The sequence below is a fragment of the Colius striatus genome, chromosome 1 (genome assembly GCF_028858725.1).
Source record: "Colius striatus isolate bColStr4 chromosome 1, bColStr4.1.hap1, whole genome shotgun sequence".
Lineage (NCBI taxonomy): Eukaryota > Metazoa > Chordata > Aves > Coliiformes > Coliidae > Colius > Colius striatus.
The window spans coordinates 181,264,675-181,283,170 of record NC_084759.1 but is presented as its reverse complement, the minus strand read 5'-3'; the positions used below and the strand labels follow the sequence as shown (position 1 = coordinate 181,283,170).

The following is an 18,496-nucleotide window of genomic DNA, read 5'->3' as shown; positions in this document are numbered from 1 at the left end:
GAACACGTAACATCGTAGCACTCACCGGTTATACTCAGCTCCTCTGAACAGATTTAAAGGATTTCGCCAGACTTTGCATTCTGCCATAAACAGAAACACACAATAAGGAATCTCTCTCACATTCCAATGGTACTTGTGGTTTATCAGAAACATCAGTTACCCTCTAATGAGCCTTATCAAATTACGTTGATTTTTTCCAGGTGCAAATTAGAAAAAATATCAAGGGCACAGAGATGCAGGTAACCAGACTGTTCTTCCCTTCTTAAATAACAATTTCATTATAAATTACTGTCAACAAATGTAATCATTCCAGACAAATAACCACTAACAAAGCTCCAAACGCCAGATGAAAAGATAATACTGATTAGTGCCAGGACTCACATTTGCTGTAATGCAGAACTGAAGAGGGATCACACTGTGTTATTGCACTGAAAAACAGCAATTAAATCAGTCCCTGTGGACTGGTTATTTCTACAGAAAAACTTCACAGTCCTGTTAATGCTGTAAATCACTGAGAATCTCAGCTACAGTTGCCAATTTTAATTCTTCCTTATCTTATGAAGGAAAAAAAAAATCCATGGCAGCATCTGCTGACCTTACTTGCAAGCATCCTTAGATGCTGAAGCTGATTGGCAGAGAAAAGTTCATGCTATTGCAAATGTTTGGGAATACTAAAGGAGCTTAGTACATTTCTCCCACACAGAGAAAACATTGCAAATTCTTCACGGTATGGGTAGGAAGAAATAAGAAGATCTAAAACAATATAATTTAGCAGAACTGTAAAAAAAAAAAAAAAAGAAACTCTCAAGAGTAAATTTCTAGAGTTTTTGAAAACATAAGGTTTTGATTCTGTCTTTTCTTTCTTTAACACTGGACGTGTTCTCTTCACTGTAACACAGACTATTCGCTCTAGTGAAGGTGAGACCAGAAACAAAGCCAGTATCTGCACAAAGACTCACTGAGAGGCAGTATGTTGTTCTACCACAGAGCTGTTGCTGGATGGCCCTTCATGTGGTGCTTGGCAAATACTCAGCAGCTGCAGTGGCCCTGCAGCATTTCACCAGCTGCTTTCCACCATCAAAAGTCAATCACCACATTTTTCCCTAGGAAATTTTCTGATGTTGTTTCTAAAGACATCACAGCCACAGTTTTCTGGTGGGATACTGAGTCAGCAGGGCATCTACTCTACACAACTCTGGTAAGTATATGGCTGATCCTTTTATGCCTGTTCCATTAAAGTAAGAGACAAAAATACAGAACGGCAAGTCAAGCCCTTCTCTTTTCTCACAGACATAGCTCCCGCTTCTGATTATGAGGCTTAGAAAAAGCATTTTACATAAATTACTTGCAATAACATAAGGACACCTGCAGCTACACAAAAACTAGTCAAGTGGCACTGGAGGTGGCCCTTCAGCTTGCTGTCTATGTCACCTAAGAGGTAAATAAAACAGACGGGGAAAAGGAACATGGCTGAGAAGAGAGCTTTGATTATACATCTGCATCTTTCGACTAAACACCAGCAGATATCTAATATCAGAAAGCCCCACTAATTTACTCAGCAGGGTTGCTTGATCGACATTCAGCTGTTCTGTTGTGCAGCCAGAGGGTACGGCTGTGTGACAACCTTCCATCTGACAGTTTTTATGTAAGATGACTTTCAAACCACAGTGCATATTAAACAAACATCAGCCTTCTCAGTTCCAGAGGTACAATTCAATGGCTTGACTTACTGTTTGCAACCAACAAGATTAGGCAACAACTATTTGACCACAGTGACACAACTCTTGGGGCTACTTTAGCCGAAGATTGCAGTGCTTCAGTACTGTAGCAGAGGAAGGTAGAATTGAGGAACAAAAGGAGGAGGTGAAGAAGGGATTTTATTACCACCTCCTGTCCCAGGGGTGATTTGGCATCTGTCTGGCTAGATAAATATGATGTGCTCTTTGTTCTTTTTGTCTTGCTATCTCCTGATACCACAGTCTCAGTACAACCACCATTCCTCTGACATTCCTAAAGACAAAGCTATCTACCGCAATATTCTACCATTGTCAAACATCTACACAGGAAAACATAGTGAGTCAGGTGAAAAAGCCATCTTCACCTTGTTGGACAGCAAAAGAAATATCAATGTTGATACACTTTAAGCTGAAAAGATTGCCTTCTCTGTTACATTACATACTACTAATAATATAACTATGTCCTTATTTTATATAAGCAATGAGGATTTACTGAAGATGAATCTTTCAGTTCTTTGTTCAATGATCATGTTTTGAGAACCAATATCTTTCTGAAGGCATTAGTGACAGGCAATCTGTACAGACAAACAATTCAGAGACACTGTGAGAATCTCAATCCATAGACTCAGTGTCAATGCATAGAGAACAAACTCAGTCTTTGACTATTTCTTTACATCAGAAAAGTAAAGACGCTTGGGTAAACCTCATTAGTCAAAATCCTGCACCTCCTGCTTTAAAGTGATGGGAGTTATTTCAGAGTTGCTGGAGTGTGTGACTCAGTGTACTGGTGAGTGCCATCCCATGCACTCCAAGCCATCCCATGCTTTCTGCCTGTTCATCCTGTACCATGCAATGCTGCTATTCACACTGTCTTCTCAGAAGGGAACAACAGCTGAGTTTGCTGTGCTAGATGGAGGCTTTCCTAAGTACAAATACTCAGCAGAGAGCAAGACTTTTTGAGGCCACCTGGTTTATTTAACTTGTGAGTTCAAAGCTAATTTTTGTTTGCTTGTTTTCATGAGCACTGAAGAGCAAAAATAAAATTTGCCAGGTACAGACATAGACACCTCAGCTGCTAAACAATAATGCTTTCTCCATAACTGAATTTGGAGGGGTTTTTATTCACTTCTCCTCACTTGTTAATTCTGATATATTTTAAAAGCCTGCAGAGGAAGTAAACATAATGAAACTATAATAGATTCTAAGGGCAGGTCCCTATTAAAAGCTGAATTAATTTCCAATATTAAGATTATGGCCTGAATGCCTAATCTAGGGCTGAAACAGGCAAGCTTCATTTTACAGATGAGGGACACAAGCTAAGATGCTTTTGCCCTGACTTTAACAGTGAGTATCTCCAACTCAAGCCAGAAGCAATCATCCCACGCCATCTTCATTTCCCTCACTGGCAGCTGAGTAACCCAGGCAGGGAGACAAGATTTCCTGGGAGTTCTCTTCAGTTTGCAAAGATCAGTGCTTGGGGGACACTCTAGGCAGGCTGGCCTGTCTCTCTGTGTCTCAGAGGAAACAGGCAAGCAGACACTCAACTCAAAAGTGCCTCAGCAGAATTCCAAGTGCTATCAAGTGAAGGAAGGGACCTGCAGCATGAGTCCTCCTGGGGCAGGGCTGTAACAGGACTCATGCTGCCTCAGTTCAAAACTGACATCCGCCCCTCCATCATGTCAAGAGCTGATTTCTTCTGATTAAACATTGTCTTTTTCAACAGAGCAAATGAATTTGTGTTCATTATAGTAATATATAAATGTATACCAAAAATTAAAACACATACATTTATACTGCTCATGTAAGGCTCTCAAAATACCTCTTCAATGACGTGTTCATTCAGAATAATCATATGCACTAGAAAAATGCCCCAGAGTGTCAAGGTCAACTTTAAAGGCTTGAATGGCTTAGAGACAGACTTCATCAGCCAGATTTGTAGCACCTACTCCTTACACCGAAGTTCATAGAATCATAGAATGGTAGGGGTTGGTAGGGACCTTTAGAGATCATCTAGTCCAACTCCAGTTCATAGAGACTATGAATGTCTGCAAGCTCAACCAAACTGAGAGCCAAATGCTCCCTACGTGGGAAGCCTTGTTTTAAAATGTGACAGCATTATGACTTGTCCAAAAGCACAAATCAAGTTGGTAGCAGAGTCAAGAACAGAATACATATTTAAGCTGTTACAGCCACTGTACTTCTATTTACTACACTGAAATAAAAGTCTTGTTTTACGTACTACTTACATTATCTAAAAAATAAAGCAATGCAAAATCAGATGGGCATTCACAGAATGGTCAGGGTTGGAAGGGTCCTCTAGAGATGATCCAGTTCAACTTCCAGCTAAAGCAGGACCACCTCAATCATATCACGTAGAAACTTGTCCAGGTGGGTTTTGAAAATCTTCACAGGAGACTCCACACCCTCCTTGGGCAGCCTGTACCAGTGCACTCTCACCCTCACAGTAAAGAAGCTTCTGCTCATGTTCAGGTGCAACTCCCTGTGCTCCAGCTTGTGACCCTTACCCTTTCTCCTGACACTAGGTGCTGCAGAAAACAGATTCTCCTCATCCTCTTGACACCTGCCCTTTAGATATTCATAAGAATCAATAACGGCCCCTCTCAGTCTTCTCTTTTCCAGCCTAAACAGCCCCAGGTCGCTCAGCCTTTCCTCGTAAGGGAGATGTTCCAGTTCCCCTATTGTCTTGGTAGCCCTAACATTCTAATACCTTTCTCTGATCTTTTGTTCACAATGTTGGTTTAATCAAAAGATCTAATAAAAATCTAACAAAAATACTGATTGTTTTTATAAATAATATTGCAGACAGCACGTGGTAAATTTAGCAGGGCTTTCAGAACAAGGGGAAACAGATGCATTGGCAACGCAGCATGAGCAATGTGCATTGCATGAATTTGGAATGATGATATGCCAACAAGTTTAAAGGAAGTCTTATCTGGTCTCACAGCTCAGCAAGAGATTATATCTGTACTATGGGCCTATGGCAGGCCACCTAAGGCATGCCTGGCTTCAGGCCTGGGTGAACGTCAAGTGTGGCACCCTTGGGTGAGGTAAATGTGGGGTGTTCTGGGACCGGAGGGCAGAGTGCCCAGAGCGGCTGTGCCGGGCAGCTGCGGCTCGGCCACCACACAGCTCTTCGTTGCCAGCAGTAATAGCCCGTTAGGTCCCTCCTCGGACAGAGAGAGGCCATTCTTCCTCCGCAGAGTGACCCGGGGCACGGGAACATGAAGCAGCAAAGGTTCAACTTTACACCGCCTCGAAAGTCGGCGGCTCGCTGGGGAGTGAGTGCCGCGCGCTTCCCGCCGCCCCTCACCTGAGACGCTCTGTCGGCTGGAGTCGGCGTCCCCGTTGGCGGCGCTGGCGGCGCTGGGCGCGCTGTTGTCCACCCCGCCCAGCAGAGGGCGCAGGTGGCTCACCGAGACCTGCTCGATGAAGGAGGTCCCGTACTTGCGGAAGTACCACCACTCGAAGATCTGCAACACACCGCGGCGGCGCCGCGCGTCACACACACCGCCCCCGCCCGGCCCCGCAGTCCGCCCGCCCGGCCCTCGGCACTGCGCCGGCGCCGCCCGAGGGCAGGGCCGCAGCGGGCGGGCGGCGGCTTGCCCGCGGAGCCGCGCCTCCCCGCCGCTTCCCGAGGGAGGCACCTGCGGGCGTGTTCCCGCCCCGCGGGGCGCCGCGGCCCGTGTGTCCCCCAGGCAGGCGGCGGCGCTGCCCGCCTTCCCGCCGGGTTGCGGCCGAATCCGGCAAATCGCTTTAAAAACCTGTCTTACACGAGGTGAAAAATCCCAATCCCGTCAAAAAACATTTTCGTAGGTTTTTGGTTTTGTGTGTGTGTTTGTTTAAATTGTTTTGTTGTTGTTTTTTTTTTACTCGAAGAACCTTACGTCAAAATATTTCATTTAAAGGTATTTTAAATTTTTAGACGCATTCCTTTTAAATTGACTGTGGGGAAAAAAAACCTCAACCACCCAAAACCACCACTCATCTCTGTCTTGTCCGAGACCAGCCACGTAAACGGGATGCTGCAGTCACACACATCCTTTTGCCTGTCTTTCCCCAGCTCCTTCTGTAGTCAGGGGAAAGTGAGGAAAAGCAGGTTTGCTTGTTTTCCCAGTAATGCTTCCAAAAGGAATTTACTGGGTGTAATTTTTAAAATGTTTAAAATATCAAACTCTGAAAAGCCAAATCCTATTTCTTTTAGTTTTGGGGGTTATTTTCCCCCAAATTGAACTGTGTTTTGTTCCGTTCAGCTAACTTGGGCTGATTCCAAATGAAGCTTTATTTTGGGGCTTTTGGTTTAGCTGGCAAATCAGAAAAAAATATTATTTACAGAGCTCTACTTGGAAAATCATTCCACAGCCTGAAAGAACCCTTTATAATTTAAATCATATACATTATATACATTTGTGGTATTTTCACTGAGGAATTACATTCTTGGGTAGAAATACACATATTTCAGGAAACCACCTAAATCTGAAAGTGAAGACTATGTCATAGAAATAGGGAAAAGGTTCTGACTGCAAAATTTCTAAAGGTACATGTACTTAGTATGCAAAATGAGCATATTTTGCAGTTGCACTTGAATCATCTTTCAAACATCTATATACCAACTGAAACAAAAGGAAATCAAAGGAGGTTTGAAAAATCTGGCAATGCTATGTAATATGGGTTGCACTAGAAATTGTGAATGAACAATCTTTGCCCTTTCTATATCCCTTGATATCTCCACGTTTTATGCCAGTGATGAACACTTTTACAAAATCTCTACCAAAAAAAGAAAGGTTATTTATTCATTCTTATTACAGCTAGGCACAATCAGCAGCATGGGAAAGGGCTGCATTCACATCTTTAACACCATCCGCGTGCTGTTGAGCAGATTCTGGTGGGCTGGCCAGGAGCCAGCAGGCTCTGGAAGGCCACTCAGAAGTCTACCTGCTGCAGAGAGGTTCAGGCTGGGCTCTGCACTCTCCCTCCCATAATGGGGTCTTTTCAGTTTTAAGTTTTCTTGAGCTCTTTATATAAATGAACTGACTGTCTTCATGGGATTGTTTGTAGACAAGATGTGCTCTTTTTTTCCCCCTTTAAACCATTCACAGACTCACAGAATCTTAAGGATTGCAAGGGACTTCAAAAGATCATCTAGTTCAAATCCCCAGCCAGAGCAGGACCACCTAGGAACTAGGTCACACAGGAACTCATCCAGGTGGGTTTTGAATGTCCCAGAGAAGGAGACACCACAACCCATCTGGGCAGCCTGTTCCAGTGCTCTGTCATCCTCATAGTGAAGTTTTTCCTTATGTTTCTTTGGAACCTCTTATGTTCCAGCTTGTGCCCATTGCCCCTTGTCCTATCATTGGACATCACTGACAACAGCCTAGCTCCATCCTCCTAACACCCGCTCTTTATGTACCAGAAGATAAACCTTGCATAGTAGGAAAATGTTCCTTTCCTAAGGATACTCCAATGCATTCTGCATGGGGGCTTCCACTGAGTTCTGCTGCATTTATAACATTCAGATGGAGGGAGCTGACCCTAGCTGCACTGGGATGGAGTGGGAAAGTAGCTGGTGGACATTTGAGACAAGTTCACACACGAGTGCATGGCAGCCCTGGAGATGACTCAGTCCCCAAAACAATCTAGTGGGTTTTTTTCTAGGAGACATCAACAAGGAAGAAGGGAGCAGTCTGATGAGGAGAAGACAGAAGGGTTATACACATCAAGGTCACAACTACTTGGGAAGATAAACAGATGGAGAAACCAGAACCTAAACACACCCAGACCTTTGTGAACTCTATGTCCCAGGCAAATCACCAAAACCCCACACAGCCTGGACAGTTCCTCCTCCCTTAGGGTCCACAGTGCCTGTGTCCCTGTACTCATTGCATTGGCGCGTGCATGCGGATGTGGCCAGACGGGAGCCAGGGACAGGATCCTGAGGATCATCACTCAACACTTGCTCCACACTGACAAACTTCCCCTACCTCTGAATGCTGGAGATGGAGGACAGGGTGCCTGCACAGGCGAACCAGCTTTAGTTTTAGCTGTTGTCATGCTCTTAGGCACACAACACTTTCCAAAAGGTTTAGAATATAAATCTTAATGATCTAAGAGAGCATCACGGCCTAAGCAGGCAGCATGTGGCTCTCCACGGGAGAAAGGCTGTGCCATAAGATACAGTCACAGATCTGTTGTGAGCATCTGTTTCTGTTTTATATTTGGAAACTTTGAAGCTTGAACAGATCAAGGTACACAAGCCACAATTCTACCTGCCCAAGGCCTCAGAGGGAGTGGCTGCTACGAATCAAAGACTAGCCTCTAGTACTGAGGCAAGAGACGCTCAGTAAGAGTGTCACTGTGTCACTGTAATGTAAATCAGGGACTAAAAGTACAGCGGCCATAGTTGCTGCTCAAAACTCTTGGCAGTTATAGACCATATCTAAGAGGCTTTGTACTTTAAGAGAAAAAAAAAAAAGATTTTTTTCAAAATATGCTAATAAATTCATGCTCATAATCAGTCAAGTCAGTAAAAAACAGAGAGGGAGAGTGAGCACCACAAGAGCATGCTTGAGCACACTCGCCCTGCACAAACGCATACCAGCTGGAAAACTGTCACACTGAATTTCAGTGAAACAAGCAGAAAGAATGTATATATATGTGGCCACTGCTACACTTCACCTGAGCGACAGAAACTTGCTAGAACATGTGACACAGCTGTAAGTCTGTCTCCCTGGACTTACAAATACATTAATTACTTTAAAAAAATGTCATTAAAACTCATAAATTGTTTAAGTCAGCTTTGAAGAATACTTGCAACACTGAGTGAATCCACTGACAGCAGACATCAGCCAGATCTCAATGCATACGGTCTCTTAGAAATGAAAGACATAAATCATCATCCTAATAAGCCTTTGCTTGGAGTGATTTGTTTGGGGTGTATGAGAAGGTAATACGTAATCTTGTACTGAAGTCAAAACAATAAATTCTCTTCACAGAATATTTGTACCTTTCTCAGATACTGGCAGCTGTTTTGAAACCTGATTTCTAAAAATCAAGTTTCATTTCTAACTGTAGCAGCCAGTTTGAAAGCAACGTGAAGTCAACAAGATTTTGAAAGCTCAGCAGATGAGCTCTGGCAGCATAAGAGCTGACTGTAAGGATTAATCACCCATTGAAACAGAGCTGGATCAGTGTGGAAATTAAGTCAAGAGATCACTTCTGCAGCACTTCTGAAAGAAAAGGCCACCTCATGTCTGTTTTATATATATATAGTGGGAGGGGAGCGAATCTTCACAGACCTTGACCCCTTCATAGCAGTGGCAAACTTCTCACGGATCTTTCTAGTTGGTGCCTGTACTTTCAAATCAGAACAAGGTCAAACATCTCCAAATCCTCAAGGTATCTTTAAAGCCATAATGATCATAAAGGCCAAGTTAAAACTCTGTTCTGGACATTTCCAGTTTTGCATGTTTAGAAAACCAAATCTAGATTTTTTAATTTTTTTTTTTTTTTAAATCTGGTATTAGTAGTGTTTAATATCATGTATTTGATTCTGGAAACCCTTATTGATTATTTCTAGAAATGCACAGCTATGAGAAACAACTTGTAGGTAGCAAATATATTTGGGTTAAGTAAGACCTGGTAAATCATTCATACATCTACTTAATGCATTTCAGATACTTGTTTTGGAGTCTTTTTGCTTTTCTTTCTCTCTGCAGGCACATGTCTTCCACTGTGCAATGAAAACATCACAGTCACCCTCTTTCTTATCTCCACTCTCACAAAGAGACAATCCCAGATCATTTTATTTCTCCGTGTAGCATCAAATCTATTCTGCATCACTTGGATATCTGATCTTCCCGCCTGTATTTTCAGAACAGATATTCCATCATAAAATGCATCAGTTCACAAGGGATGCCGTTGATGGTGATCCTCACTGAACCAAAGAGATGTCTATCAGCGATCTGAATTACACTTTCCTGTTTATCACATCCCAGACAGGCATCCTTTCTTACAGCAAACACTGTAGTCCTCTCCTAGTGTAAGCATACCGACTCTTCAACAAAAGCAGGATTTTGTTTGCTGGCGTCTTCCACAGCTCGGAGCTCTCATTCAGCCCTGTAACAAGGCTTCCAGGTCTCAGAGGAGTAAGATTTGGAGTAGTCTTCTAATACGAGGGGTGGTGGCAACCATCAATGGATTGAAATGAAACTTACTTTCTTGAGGAACCAGGTAACAATAGCAGAATTTGATTCTGTGCTAAGCCTATTTGATAAATAAAACAGGACCACAGCACAGGTTTGGCTGGCTCAATCACCCATGCTATTTGTTTGCTGCCTGGTCTGTGCCAGCTCTCCCAGGCAATGACTGGACATGTTCTAGAGATAACAGCCCAGGAGCTGTTTCCAGTATACAGTATGAGAAAGATCATCCTGCTTTGAGAGGCAAGAGTGTTTTTCCATATGGATGTGACTATACAATGCCACATGCCTTCTGACAAAGCAAGCCCCTGGTCTGTTTTATTTAACTCTTAGGGGCAGCCAGTGACTCAAGCAGAATCTCCAGTCCTGCCCAGCTTGGTTCTAGGAAACAGTATGCCTGTGACTATGCACTTGGTGACCTTAACGACAGCCTTGAAGGCTATGCAGCCCCATACCTTCTGGATAAAATACATGTTCAGCATCCTCTTTGACTCTGTTCCTCTTTATCCTCCATCCTCTTCGACTCTGTTCCTCTGTTCCTCCAAATCCTCACTTGTCACAAGGAATAAGGATGAGAAAACACATGTGGTGCTAACAAGTAGCTTATTCAAAAGGAATAGCTATTTACTTACACTTCATCTACCCCTGGAAATACAGAAATGGGAAAGAAAATAATATATTGCCTGGATTAAGTACAGTACTTCTGTCAACACTATGTAGACCTCAGCTACTTAGGATACCTTTCTCTTGTCTACGGACTGGGTCATAGCCTCCCTTCCTACAGACTCTTCCTCTCTTACCTGCTCCTTGGCAAGCATTTCCGATTTCTGAGGAACTCCCTACATGGATCCATCCCTTCCTGACATCCACTGCCTCCACTGAGCAGAGCAGAAACTTTGAATAATTACCATATATCGCTTTTCAGCTGCCAAAGATTGTCCCTGCACAATTACTGGACTTTTCTCAGAGCCTGTGGCAACACCCAGAACTCAGTTACCGTTCTGCCCCTCTGTAGCAGATCACACAAAGGTAACGAAACAAAGAGAGGAACAATGAATATCTACAGAAAATAAACCAGGTCCCTTCCATATTATTCATGTCCTCTCTCAGACTTCCTGTACCAGCACCGTTGGCTGCAAAAGGCTGGGACGTACTCTGCACATACTCGGGTAGTAGCAGACAGCCCAGCTGCTCAGTGCTAGCCCATATGTAGACTCTGCAGTTATGCTCTATCTCTGTAGACTGGCTTTCTGATTCTTGTCTCTGAAAGACCTGGTATTTGTGCATTGCAGAATGCTTCTCCATTGTGTAGCAGAAAACTCTTTGTTATTGTCCCAAGCTCTGGAGTAGAATAATGAGGCAATCTTGGTGGAGATGCGAGACTTGGGTTAGCTTCTGCCTTTGTTAGACACCATCAGTTTGCAGTGCAAATGCCACCTGCATTTGCCAGCCATCTTTCACTCTGTGATAACCGTATGTTAAATACGTGGCCTTATTTAGAAATCTCAGTGGCATTTACATAGTTCCAGTTCACAGCATTTACTAGACATCTGTTGTGTTTCATGACAGTTTTATTACCCTACCTGTGGAAAAACCTTAGCCTCTCAGACACTTAATACAATGCAGCTCATTGTATTCTGTGAGACAGAACCCTGTTTTTTACTGGAGCAAAGTAACTGTGGTAGAACCAAGTTTCCAATACAATATTTCTAATGCAGCTTGGAGCATAATTTGGTTCCTATTTTTGATGCCTCAAATAGCACAGGGATTAATTAACTGTACGTTGAATTGTTAATTTTAAACTATATACTATAGTCAAGTAGTTATTAAGGAGAATGCTCGAGACAGAAAAGCATTTCTGTATGGTCCTGAGCTAGAAAAGGAAAGAGATCTGAAACCTCTCTTCATTTAAGTCACATTGCCTATAGCAATGAAAACAAAACAAGAGACAAAATAAGATGAGAGAGTAGTGTTTTGCAAAAGAGCCACATAGTATGCAATTGCCCAAGGTTGAACTCTGCAGAGTCGCTGTTTCATGACCCAAACATGAAATAGGAAAAGCATTCACTTTCTCATTGGTTACCACACTTCTGAAATGATGGAATTTTCCATCATTTCATAACCTGCAGTGCTGTGATTTCTCCTTCTGATTAGGAATTGCAGCCAACTGATAATGGAAATAAATCTCCTAGCCCATATGGTGGAAAATTCCAAGGAATATTAGTACATCTTCTTTGAAAAATACCCCAGTGATGTAAATTTGACAAGAGAATGTTTATCTCATAAAAGAGATTCACTTAATACCATTAGGAGGACTAAGAATCCTTAAGTCCAGATGCCGTGTAGTATGACATATAAGTATTGCAGGCAATTCAGCATGTTAAAGGACCACCAGTAAACAGCAAGTTTATTACGAAATAGCACAACTGGGCTAGTGACTGGCTAGCACTGCCTCACTAGAACTTACTCAGCTGTATTTCCTTATGCATGTTCTGTTCACCTTGCAGTTTCTTCTTTGCATGACCACATCTGCTGAGTTTGTTTTATATCATCCACTTTACAGACCACATGTTCCTGTCAGCACAGACACCAGTCCTTAAAGGTAAGGTTCCTGGCTGTTATCTGCCTGGCCTATGTATTTTTGCACATTTAGGATGGTGGCATATGAACAGCAGACAGCAACCAATATCAGTAGTGAAGGTCCACAAAAAAGGGGTTTCAGTCCTCTTTCAGTCTGGTTCTACATCTCCATCATGTCACTGTTCCTTCAAGTGATTCATAATTGACTTTGTCATACAGCATTTAGTGAATTTCTTTGATTAAGGCTCACTCAGCCTAATGTCTTCTTGGAAGGCTTCTATTTGGGTTCTTTCTCCTCTTCTTCATATCAGCTCCTTCAGTCTTGACTACTCCTTGCCACTTCCTTCCTGTATGTTCCATCAAAGTAGAGCACTTAAGAAATTTCTTCCTCACAAGTCTCCTCCTGAGCTCACTCCTCAGAAATTGCCTCCATTACTACAGTACAAAGTGTACCTACATTTGCAATCACGCTATACACAGAATTTAGTTACAGATAATTTAGTCTCTTTTTATGGTTTTTGTTCCTGTTTGATTCTGAAAAGTATTTCCATAGGGCACAAATTGTCTTTTTCTTGCCACCTCCTCCCGCTGTCTTCACTCTTAAACAGCAAGTATGGAATTGTGCCTGTGGAACTCATGTATTTCCTTCATTCCTTTTCATCTTGGCGGTGGGGCCTAGCCTTTGAATGTTTCTTCTTTCTATGACAGTACTGAATGTAACATTCAGGATTTTCCTGCCATGCATTTGAGTGAGTTGTGCTGAACTGAATCCAAGTACATATCCTGGCTTCTGTTCACATTCTGAAAGAATTGCTGATGTCTCTGGAGCTCCGTACTGTGCTTTGGGGCTCAATCCATACAAGGATGATGAATGCCCAAGGTGCAGATATTAAGTAATTGCCTTCTGCTACAAGAAAACCCCAGAGCAAAGCACAGAGTAGCAGTGCACCTGATGCTTTATACCTGCAGTCATCTAAGTGATAAGAGTCTCATAGGCATTCAGGACTCACGGATGCCATTTCTTTGTCTACGTCAGCTAAAGGAAATGTAGAACTGAGAGCTGCAGATTTCCCACACTAAACTGACACAGTTTCGTTAGGATCATAGTTGCTTTCACCCTCTGAGGTGGTGTGAACCAGTCCCTACTTATTTCTCTCTCTTTTCACTTACCACTATGGTAAGTACACTCCTAAAATTGGTCTAATTGATCTCGCAATTACATGCCCAGATTGGTATGGTGAGGGAGAGTCTGCAGCTTGTATCCAACAGATTTTAAAAGTGTATAATTTGTTATTAGACAAAGGTCCCAAGACTGATTGAACAAACAGGACAAAAACAAAGACAACCTTTCTCTGAAGAGGGGAAGTGGCAGAGAAGGTGCTTCCTAGAGGGGTAGTTGGCCCAAGCCTGTCAAGTGTTGAAGAAGCATTTGGACAACGTCCATAACAACATGTTTTAACTTTTGCCGAGCTCTGAATTGATCAGATAGTTCTATTCTATTCTATTCTATTCTATTCTATTCTATTCTATTCTATTCTAGTTTTTTGTTTAAGTAGAAAACCAACTCTCAGCAGTAACGAAACAGAACAGTCCAGTATAAGTATAATATCCTAAGTACACTTTGTAGAATCTTAGATTTTTTTACCTCAATTTGTTTCTATGAAGGTATTGAACAAATACCAGAGCAAATGTTCTGGTTTGTACTCCTGCACTGTGATGGTATTATTATTCACCACTGCATCAATTTGAACAATTAATTCCTCAGAGATTAAATATGGGAGGAAGGGTTTTTAGATGGTTAAAATATACTCTTCAGACCTTTAAGTGAATAGGAAGATATGTATTGAGGAAGATTTTAGAAGTGAAGTTTTATCTCAATAAAGGCTGAAATTTATTTCTGGATAACAAAATCTATTTGTAAAGTGATAGGAACATATCTGGTACTTACCAAAATAAGTCCTGAGATTAATGAGGAGGTGCCTGTCAGGGCAACGTAGAACTTGGGAGTTAATGTGTTCAAAAACATACTCACTGAAAAAGAAAAGAGAGGAAACCATGAGCACGAGAACAAGACATATTCTCCACACGTCTCCCCTCCTCCTCCCAACTGGTTTCTGACTTCATATAACTTGTAACATTAATTCTGATAAAAAGCATAGTTTAAAGAACATTCTATTCCATCTACCTAACCTGTGAGAGAGCAGAACATTGGACTGCCACATGCAGAATTCCGTTTTTCACAACACAGTCAATCACAAGGCAACTGGAAAACAGATGCACACACATGTTTGGGCCCTTCCTATTCCAGTCAGCGCTCCACTGACTCTAACTTCAGAATTCCCTGTGATTTATGGAAGGCATTTCATTATCTGCCTTTGCTCCTCTGTTGCAGTTAAAAATCCTAGGAGTTAATCTCAATATCTTGCATTCAACATTGTCCCCATGTCCTGTATAATCTTGGTGAAACTATCTGTACAAATATTTTTAAATAAGCCTTTTACATCTCATTATCTTGGTTCCTCACTTACAAAGTAGGAGATCTTAGCACTTTCCCAACTCACTCCAGTACATTAAAGTTGTTGAACCACTCAATATGATGACAATGAATAAATGCATAAAAAAACGATTAGGAAAATACCTAACTGGCTACTTGATAATCAGGGCAAAAATCACGATAGTTGTCCAAATTATCTGAAATCTAGTGCAGAAGCAAAGACAGAGAAGCTGCAAAGAATGTCAGTTTCACCTGTATTGGCTTCTGGAAATTCCATGGGCTTTTCTAGTCATATTGCACTCTGGAAGCTGCTGCAAAAATCATTAGATTACTCTTGCTCAGATCTCTACAGAAAATCCCTATGGCTTTACAGAATAAAATAATGGATTGACAGGATTTGGATCACTCTACAGAAGCTACTAGAGAGATCTGGAGCTCTTCCACTAAATTCTAGATGTTTAAAGAATTTGAACTCTCAACCTCCCATCACTTCCATCTTCCACAAATGGAAACGTTCTCTCTTAACTACATCAAGGGTTAGAATATATTCTGTAAAACACCACACTGGTCTCATCCTGAACCAGTGCCAAGGCATCTCTCATACATTTATGGATACGCATGCATATATATTTGTATATATATGTACATCCATAACCAAAAAGGGAACTGATAACAGTTAGCAGATAAATTTAAAAGGCTTGTAGAAGACCACCAAACAGTCATTAAAAAATGCTGATAAAAGACCTGGATATGTAAGTGGGAAGCTTTTAGTGAATTCTGTTCCCTTTAGAAATGACACTTACTGGAATTAAATAATATGAAGCCAAAAATGAAAAGGAGACAACAACAGGATACAAATCATCAAACATATGATTAATTTTCCATGACCAGTAAACCAGAAAATTGCGTTCCAGAAATGCGTCACTGAACGAGATTGAAACCCTGCAATTCAGCTGCTTTGTTTGGGGTTTGGCTGCATATTTTCTATATTTTTTCTCGAAAAAGCCATAAACTGCTAAAATGGAAGTGTCATTTTCTGCTTCACTGGAGTGGCATTAAGCATCAAGCTGATATAGTAAAGAATTAATTTGGTGGGGTTTAATTCCATTGTACATTTTATTTCACAAATGAGTTGGGTGTGAGATTCTCAGCTAGTATAAATCAGCATAACATCCCTAATTTGACTGTGTGCCACTCAGCTACTCTGACTTATGATGCCTCAGTCTCAGTAGTCAAAAGTTGGGATCCTTCCTTCCTCCCTCCCTTCCTTCCTTCCTTCCTTCCTTCCTTCCTATTAAACTGGAAAAATTTTCCCTGGAGGAAATTTGATTTCCAAAGTTATGAAGCCACCTAAGTCTCTTGTGTCCACATGAGGATACCCACTGAATAAGCATATAGTCTATTTGCTTCAAATGCCTAACGCCTGTTTCACTAAGAAATGCTGCAAAAAGAAGAAAGTCTCTTAAGTAGTGATGAGATACTCACTCATCATTACTGACTGCCATCAGTAAAATTTGCTTTGGGAAATGCATCCCCATTTGGAAGAGCCTTCTCAACAAATTAGCTCCATGGAGCTCATCAATAGAGTAGAATGAATGAGGCTGTTAAGAAATGCTGTTAGCTTTTCTCTGTAGCCACTCTTTCACAAGCAATGTATGCTGATTTATACACAAACCCTCAGATCTGAATGGAGACTGGATTTTATTAATCTGTCATTTGAACCAGCACTACTGCTCTCTTCTTTGTTTGCATGTATACTGGTGCTCTTTTTGCTTTTAACTGTAGGCTCCTACAATTCTTCACATGGACAGCTTAGTCATGGGAACTGGCAAGGTGAACAAGCACAGTGCTGATACTTTTAAATTAGAATAGCTGGAATAGCTGTACTGGAATATAATGGAATAGCTCGGTAGATTCACTACAGTTGCACTCAACTACCAGAGCTGCTTATCTGGACTGCACCTCCCTAATCCTTTCGGCATTGTTCTTCCCATTCATTAAATACAAGAATCTTCTGTTCCATTACAAAAACCACCAACTTCTGCCAATTATTAACTACCCTCTCAGTCCCTTTGTCTCCATAAATATTATTAACAAAAGCAAACATTTTCTAATAAGAAACATGCCTCCAAAACAGTAAAACTAAGTACTGAAGGATGTGTGGTCAGACTATTTTTACTCTGAAGAGAATGAGAAATCAGTCATTGTTTCAGCGGAAACTGCATAAAGACTCAGTTCTCACAATATCAATCCCCACAGTTAAAAACAGACCAATTTTGGGTTATCTGATATGTATCATTATCCAACAAGGAGCATTTCTTTACAGTCAGCATTCTGACACTGAAAAAAAATCACCATCATATCAAAAGTCTACATTTTGTAGTGGATGCAGGTTTCTTTCAGGGAGTTGCAGTACACTCGAGCCATTAGATAATGCTAAATGTCCATTTGCCTAAATTTGGATAAATTTGGATTTTTGCTCTCTAATTCTATTTGACAAAATGTCAGAGATCAGAGATTTTTGAGAAATGAAAGTTGAAAATACTGGCAGAAGGCAACTGCAGAATTAACAAGCTAAGTAGAATTACCAACCAAAGGTAGTACTGTGTGTCCTTTCTTCTGAATTTGTAACATGCCATTTTATGCCTAATTATTTCTGTCCACAAAGGGAAGAAGGTGCAGTTGTTCAGCTTGGAATGTCATCTCCTGTCTGTAACTTGGTAGGACTTAAAAAGGGCATCTGATGAGTATCTAGAGAAAGACACTTGCCTGATGTTCCTACAGTGCCTACTCATTTGAGTTAATGTTAAATCTCAATTACTTCTACAGGCTTTTGATGAATGATTTATCTTAGGTGTGTTAGTGGAGATGATGGAATACAACAGAGTCTGGTTTGGGTCTCTTTTTTTTTTTTGTTAAAGAAAACCAACATGACCTATGAATGCTGTCTAAACAAGCCCAGGATGTCTGTTTATGACAGGCTTCTGGCCTTACAAATACTCACCCCTCTCTTTCATCCCTTATTTTTATTGATTTCATTTTACTCATGCTTGAGTCATCCAGAATAAGGCCCTAAATACAGTTTCAAAGGTGTCTAAATTACACTTGGAAATCATTCCATCCTATTGTATAATACCTAGGGAAGGATTGGTTATTTCATTGTTAACTGTGCACACTCACAGAGATGAATTTACATGCTATTCAATTCATCGCAGACAAACTAGAAAAGCACACAAGTCATGTCTAATATTCCCTGTTGAGGCTAATCAAAAGAGGCAAGTCAAATGTTTTTGAAAGCTGATGCCATTTCATTACTGTTATATATGTTATTCACTGCCAATACTTGTGATTCATCCTGAACATGGGAATAGAATAAACAAGAGAGGAAAATCCAGATATTTTTCAAGCAACAAAATCCTTGAATCATGTAAAATGTATCACTCAAGTGATAAAAAAACTATGTTGCT

At 41.2% G+C, this 18,496-nt stretch overlaps 1 protein-coding gene across 4 annotated transcripts in view; it reads right to left on the bottom strand.

Annotated features, from left to right (window-relative positions):
- The window catches only part of ST7 (suppression of tumorigenicity 7), a 147,521-nt gene that overhangs the window by 57,556 nt on the left and 71,469 nt on the right, over nucleotides 1-18,496 (bottom strand). For 3 of the 4 annotated variants that reach the window (XM_062017730.1, XM_062017740.1, XM_062017722.1), the window contains exons 2-4: nucleotides 14,484-14,566; nucleotides 5,068-5,227; nucleotides 26-80 (exon numbers count right to left, since the gene is read on the bottom strand). In XM_062017730.1, the coding sequence (XP_061873714.1) occupies nucleotides 26-80; nucleotides 5,068-5,227; nucleotides 14,484-14,566 (298 nt within the window). Of the gene's footprint in view, nucleotides 1-25; nucleotides 81-5,067; nucleotides 5,228-14,483; nucleotides 14,567-18,496 lie in introns of those variants that run through there. The other variant, XM_062017748.1, reaches the window with a different exon arrangement.